Raw genomic sequence first — 7,228 nt, forward strand, 5'->3', positions numbered from 1 at the left:
GGTGCAGCAGCCACACCTGCCCACTTAGGCCTAACCGCGGATCCAGGATAGGCCGGGGAATGCTGGAGGACAGCATTCCAAGTTGGTTCTACAAAGAAGGTGAGGACATAGAACATTATTTAATCACGTTTGAAAGAATTGCTCATGCCTGTCAGTGGCCTCAGGATGAGTGGGCTCTTCACCTAGCTTCATTGCTAACCGGTAAAGCACGGTATGCACATGTAGCTATGGACATTGATGACACCGTGGACTATGCAAAAGTGAAGGGTCAGGTGTTGTGCAGAAATTTGAACTCCGCTTCGAGACCTATCATGTAAGGTTCCGTGCCACTGGGCCAGGAGAAGGGGAAACTCCTAAAGGGCTGCAGGTCCGCCTCAAGGATTTGTTCAGTAAGTGGATGGCGCCTGAAGGAAAGACAAAGGAACAAATTGGAGTAACCATCATCATGGAGCAGTTTCTCAAAATCCTGAATCCTTTGTACCTGGATTAGAGAACGAAACCTGAGGTCCTCCAAAGACTGCCAGAAGTTTTTTTAGCTGCCCGCCGACCAGCAAAAGGGCACCTTTCACCCACCCCATCGAGTAGGGAAGTTAGTAATGCGTTTGGAGCAAACACAGGACGTAGCTCCCTCCCCTCAAACCCAGCTGCACTTGAGCCAAGAAACAAAGCCCTCTTAGCTTGTCATGCTTCCGGCCAAAAGGAACATCCTAAGGCAGAATGTCTAGGGTACGAAAGGGTCATGTTTTGTAAAGAGACAGTTGATGTTTTCTGTATTCATGGTGACAGAGTACGTTACTCCATAGCTGAGGTAGCTATGAAAGTTGAAGGTCAACACTACTTGCGTTCAGTAGGGGTGGTTAATCACCTGCCCTATCAGGTTGTGTTGGGCTCTGATTTACCTATTCAGGCGGAACCGATAGCCAAGCAATCGCGTGAGGCTAAAGGAAGCTGCACCAGCGAAAACTTGCCAGCTGTTACTAGGTCAAAAAACAAGCAAGAACAAGTCAGTTAAGCAGAGGGGGAAGAGCTGCCGTTAGCAAATGAGGAAGTCCTTGGGGGGGGGGGGGGGGGGGGGGGGGGGGGGGGGGCACGCCGAGCAAGAGAGAGAGAGCGAGAGGAGACAGGACAGGGTAAGACCTGTCCCTACCATCCACAAACCGATTCAACAAGACCCTCAAGTCTATGCTGAAGAAGTTTGTGGGTCAGATTGGGACCGATGGCTGCCATTCGTGCTGTTTGCATACAGACAGGTTCCACAAGCCTCCGCAGGGTGTTCACCTTTTCCAGCTGCCATATGGGCATCCAGTGAGGGGGTCCCATGGATGTCTTGAAGGATGCCCGGGAGGGTCCAATGGCACAACAGCAATGCAGGGAGCTGTCACATGTCATATATGGCCGATAACAGGAGCTTGCCAGTGGTCATCTGACGGACGGGCAGCAGCGCCAGAAGAGGAGTTATGATAAGGCCGGAAAGTTCTTTTATTGCTACCAACGTCAGACAGTGGTCTCCTGGCTAAGTGGCAGTGGCCTTACAAAAAAAAGCTGGCCAGACTGGTCCCAGGATCAAAGCAGGAAGTGGAGGAGATGCTGGTGTAGCCCGGTGGTTTTGGTTCCAAAGAACGATGATCCGAAGCTGAGATTCTGTGTTAACTTCTCAAAGTTAAATGCTGTGTCTGCCTTTTGATTCCTATCCAATGCCAAGGGTTGATGAACTGATTGAGCGGTTGGAGAATGTTAACTTCCTAACCCCCCCTTGAACTGTGTAATGGGTACTGGCAAAAAAAAAAATCCAGAAAAAGTCTCTCTTCACTGCCTCCTAATTCCAGGATTCTCTCGGTCGTGGCAGCCTCACAAGCTTTTTATTCTCAATAGATCATAAATTGCGTGCCATTGTCGCATTACGTACAATATTGATGGTGGAAGAAGTGTTCAGGTTCTTTCCTTGGACGGAGGTACACAGCAATGTAAATGTGCCACATTGCATTTAAAGGCGCTGCACACTAAAGGTCGCTTATAAAGACAAAGAACAGGGTTGGAAAAAAGTACATATCATCCAGACAGGATAACATGTGCTTGTATAATATGTCCTTGTCCAACCCTTACTAAGTATTACAATGGTTTATTATTAATGCAGAAGTATTTATTTATTCATACATCGTTTAACAAGAGATCGTAACATTTGTATTTATTTACCCTAATTCGTTGTTGCATTCGGGCACAACAGCATCCATGAACACCAGAAAGTGGACCCGAGTGCATCAGGGCCTATTTTAATCGGCCAGTACTTTTTTTAAATTTAGTCATTTTTTTCTTGAACTATTATTTTCTGTTTTTTGCCGTCACAGGCGTCACAACGGCAGTCAGATGTGTTTTCCAGGTGAATATTTGCCAGAAATTGACATTTGTAAGTAAATAAATAATATTTGATCAAATTCAATTTAAAACAATAAAACCAAGCCTGAACTAGACACCGTCACATTGTGTCTCTTTGAAGTTGTTCATTGTCTCTTTGCCTTTTGAGTCTGTGTATCTTTGTAGTGGCTTTGTGTGTCTTTTTGGTCGTTTTCGCTTCTTTTCACAGTTGGTTGGGAGTCCAAACGCCTCAGTGCGGCCTATTAGCTGTAGTCGCCTTCGCCGCCTTCGCCTCCCCTCCGTCTCCCTCGTGTCCCTTTTCCCCGATGCGGACGCACAGCGACGAGGACGCGGGGTTCCATGCACGCGACGCTCGGCACCAGCGTGCATCGGCTGATTAGAGGTCCTGTGTTTACTAGTTGTCGTTTCGTCACTTTGTGGCCACGTTGTGTCTCTTTGCAGTAATTTAGTGTCATCCTAGTTGTTTATTGTCCAATCATGGTCATTTTTGTTCCGTTTTTTTACAACGTTTAAGTGTGTCTTTGTTACCTTTGTAGTTGTTTATTGTCAATTTGTGGGGAGCCGTTGCTGACGACGACCATGTATTTAAAACCATTCGCTCCATGTGGGTCAGTGCCTCTGGTGGCAAGAAGTCAATAGTTCTCCAAACCAAAGGTTGGTGTCGTAACCCCCCCACGCAGAAGCGCCAAAACGGCCCCGACTCGGGAGAGAGAGAGAGATCATGTTGCTCGTCGTACAGTCACCGCGGCCCCCCCCCGGAGACGCCGGGGCCTTACGGCCCGAGCGCATTCCTGAGAGCTCCCGTCAGGTCTGCCGGGCCGAACGCAGGCCCCGTCTGAGCGGCCCTTTGTTTTCCCACCACAAAAAACGAATTGAAAAGAAAGCTGCCCGCTGCTCTCGACGCGTAAACAGGAAGTGCGGCCTTTACGTAATAATCCCTTCCCCCCCACCCGCCCTGGTTCCCGCTAAACTGGCTCTAAAGAAAGAAACAGGAAGCAGCTGTCGTGCGTAATGACGAGCGCGTGTTCTGGATGTTGAACCTGCGGTCGGCGGTTTTTCTTTATCAGGAGTAAACAGATGAACCGTGTTCTCCGGTACCAAAGGTCCCCTGAAGCAGACGCGTGTCTCTTTTGTCCCTCAAAATCTTTTCACCTTCGCATTTTGCCGCTCGGATTGAGGCTTTTGGCTTCACCTTCCCGTTCGGTGTCAAAAATATCCAAAAGCCGGAATCTCAAGTCCGACTGTGAAGTTACGCAAAAAGCTTTTCACCGCCGTCAGCGAAACGGAAGCGTCGCCGCTTGATGGACGGGGACGGTTTGACGCGAACACACACACGCGAAGCCCGCTTCAACAACGCTTTATTTACCTTTTCTCCACCTCTCCTCGCTTATGTTCAAGTACATGGATTGGCAAATCCGGGAGACACAATCAGTGGCAAATACTTTCAGAACATCACGTCCCCGTTTGATTACATCCCAAATAATTTCACTTAACCCCTAAAACACCCCCCCCCCCCCCCCCCCCATTAAGACACATGGACCTCTTGTAAACATGATGCAAATCAATATTTGCGTTTTGATTACAAAAAGTAATCTGGTAGAAAAATATCTTTTCTTTTCTAGGTATGTCTCATTTTGGTAGGAATATTTACACCGACTACCTCACAGTATAATCTGGGTTTAAAAAGTACACACACTGTAAAACAAACAAGGGTCTCGAAAGGAAAAAAGGCCTTTGGTTTTCATGAGAAATACGAAAAAAAAAAAAAAGTCCAATCGCCGTCCCGGTCGAAGACGAACACCAAAATGTCCACAGTTTGGAAAGAGTTCTTCGAAGAACGACGGATACAATCAGGCGTCGCTCGGGGGGCCGCCGGACCCGCACAGCTTCCGCCGGACGTAGTAGCCCAGGACGACGAGCAGCATCTCCGACGTGCTGCTGAGCGCCACGATGAAGGGCGCCTGGGACGCAAAGTCGGCCTCGGCCCGCCGGAAGGACAGCTGCATGACGGCGAGCGCCAGCAAACTGTTCTGGACGCCCACCTCGATGCTGACCGTCTTCCTCAGCGGCGGGGCCAGGCCCGCCGCCTTGGCCAGGACGCCGCCGACCACCAGCCCCAGCAAAGGCACCGTCACCCCGGCCACCACGATCTGGGGCCGGACGTTGGCCAGGATGGACGCGCCCATCTGGTAGGCCATGAAGATGCCGCCCACGATGAGCGCGAAGCTGAAGGGCCGGATGAGGGCCAGCAGGACGCGCGTGAGGGCGGGCAGGCGCAGCTTGACCAGCATGCCCAGCGAGATGGGGATGGCGATGAACAGGAGGGTGCCGAGGATCTTCACGAAGGGCACGTGCAGGGCGGCGTGCACGCCCAGGAGCCGCCCGTACAGGGCCGACGACAGGGGCATGGCCGCCGCCGCCACCACGGTGGAGACCAGCGTCATGGAGATGGCCAGGGTGACGTCGCCGCCGAGCAGCAGGCTGTACAGGTAGCCGCCGCCGCCGCCCGGGGCCGAGCAGGCGATGACCAGCCCCAGGGAGAGCGCTTTGGGCAGCGAGGCCAGCCGGGACACGCAGTAGGCGTACAGGGGCATCACCAGGAACTGCCCCAGCACCCCCAGCAGCAGCGGCACGGGGCTCTTCAGGAGGCCGCGCAGCACCTCCACCTCCACCTTGCAGCCGAACGCACACTTGTTGACGAAGATGAGGGGCAGCAGGGCGAAGAGCACGGGGTTCTCGGAGAAGTGGGCCAGGCCGCCGGACTGGACGAGCCGGGCGGCCGGGTCGTCGCCGCCGGGCGCCACCCGGATGGCGTAGTCGGTTCGCTCTTCGATCACAACCGGCGCCGAGTCCAGGTCCAGGTCCAGCAGCTGGATCCGCAGCTGGGCCCGGCCCGGGAACCCGGAGCGGATGCTGATGACGTAGCTGCCGCCGCCGCCGCCGTCCGTCACGTTGAGTACGGAGAGGACCTCCGGGTCCAGGGAGCGGACCGACACCGTCTGCTTCCGGCTCCTCTGGCGGCCCTGCCTGCTGGCCGCGGCGACCCCGTACCGGCTGGAGATCACGATCACGCCGTTGGTGTTTTCGGGGAAGTCGAACTCCCGCGACGAGCCGTCCCCGATGGAGATGTACCCGCCGGCGGCGGCCGTCAGCTCGGCGTCGACGGTGAGGTTCCCGGTGGCCCACGCCCGGTCCGCCCGGCCGGTAACGAGGAAGACGAGGCAGCAGAATGTAAATGTGGTCCTCATCTTACTGCCGGTGCGGAGGCGGAGGGGCGCCGCAGAGACGCGCTTCTTTTCCTCCCCCCTCCTCCTTCACTTCCCTTCCCCCGGCGAGCGGCCTCCCCGGACGGTCAGACCGCCGGCGCGTAGCGGCAACACGTCAAACACGTCATCACAGTCTCCGGTACAACACGTCGGCGGCCGGCTCCGCGTCTCGTCCGCTTCCCATTTCCTCGCTGCCTTTATACCCGGAACCAAAACATCGGCCGCCCCGCCCCGCGCCGCCCCGCCCGAGCGCGACAGCTCTACGGCGGCACAAGCGCTCCCTCTCCCTCCCTCCCCCTCCGGCGCGCACTCTGGCGGATTCCCCCTCTCCGTCTGCCCGGCGCGACGGTGGTCGTCTCGGGCGACCGAAGCCTCGCGGAGTCCTCCGGTGTTTATCGGGTCCCCCGGTTGGCGACGACGGAGCGCGGCGCTGCTCGGGTGCCGGTGGTCCGCTGCTGAGGTTTTCCTCCAAGTTGGCGCGGGTCAAAGTCTTGACTTCCGCCCGGGTGTTTCAAAATAAATGCCAATAACTAAATGAAAAAATAAATAGAATACAAGGTCGGGTTAAGCGAATAGTTTTATACAAAATGCCCCTCAAATAAATCTATTAAAAGAAAATGTTCATACACGATACATGAATTTTGTATTTCAAATATTGACTTTTCGTTTTTTTCCCAATTCGGTAGAGCAAAGTATTCAGGTTTGGGCTTCATAATGTACACAAAGCACTGGTGAGCCACTACTGCTGTAACTAAGCAAAGCTCTTAGAAGACGACAACCTGGATACACCTGGCCAACTGTAGGAAACACTAAAACCAGGAATAATATGCCTTTAAAATAAAACAAATTGTATATATATAACTTGCGAAACTAGCACTATGCTAGAGCGCATGTTAGCATGGATCGCTATGTATCACCATGCATCTGCATTAGGCTATGTAGCCAGACCCAAACTAGTTGACATCTGCCACACAGATAAAACATTTACCTTGACGGAACATCCGTTGAACTTGAACTTCTTTTTCTATTTGTGGAGAAAGTACTTTTACCATTTTAAATAGAAAATGACTCCAATCATCTCACATTTTATTGGCCCATATGAGAAAATACTCAAAAGTAAGAAAAATAATAATAATAGTAGTAGTAATACGTGTTTCAAATACAAGTAATAGAAATACCGCCCATCTCTGGATACAAGGCATGTAACACGTTTGATAGTTTCAGCCACTCAAGCTCGTGTTACTCATTCGCGTTCGTAATATTTGTTTCACTTCACATCTGGGCGTCGTAACCAACGTTTCCTTGCCTGATGTCGTTACTGCAGATTGTTTGCACGCGCGTTTTATTTGTTCAGAGGAAACCTCCTCCACTTCCGGTCTCCCGGGGTAACCCGGGCTACCTTGACGTCACAATCGCCATCATCTAAGGAGCGGTCACGTGGGAGAGGGAACACCACGGTGTGTGTGTGTGTGTGTGTGTGCCAGGGATTACCCATCACGCACGCACTTCATTTCCCCACCGAAATGGCGGAAAACCCTCAGAAATAAAAATAAAAAAGCGATAACGCTAAAGAGAAAGTAAAGCAGATA

General features: G+C 52.4%; 1 protein-coding gene across 1 annotated transcript; it reads right to left on the reverse strand.

The window, feature by feature from the left end:
- Positions 1-3,714: 3,714 nt before the first annotated feature.
- LOC144383679 (P3 protein-like) lies at positions 3,715-7,190 on the reverse strand. The gene has a single exon (XM_078082202.1). The coding sequence runs from the start codon at positions 5,619-5,621 to the stop codon at positions 4,224-4,226; it is 1,398 nt and encodes a 465-aa protein (XP_077938328.1). The 5' UTR covers positions 5,622-7,190; the 3' UTR covers positions 3,715-4,223.
- Between the last annotated feature and the right edge of the window lie 38 nt (positions 7,191-7,228).

This window comes from Gasterosteus aculeatus, chromosome X (genome assembly GCF_964276395.1).
Source record: "Gasterosteus aculeatus chromosome X, fGasAcu3.hap1.1, whole genome shotgun sequence".
NCBI classification, from domain to species: domain Eukaryota; kingdom Metazoa; phylum Chordata; class Actinopteri; order Perciformes; family Gasterosteidae; genus Gasterosteus; species Gasterosteus aculeatus.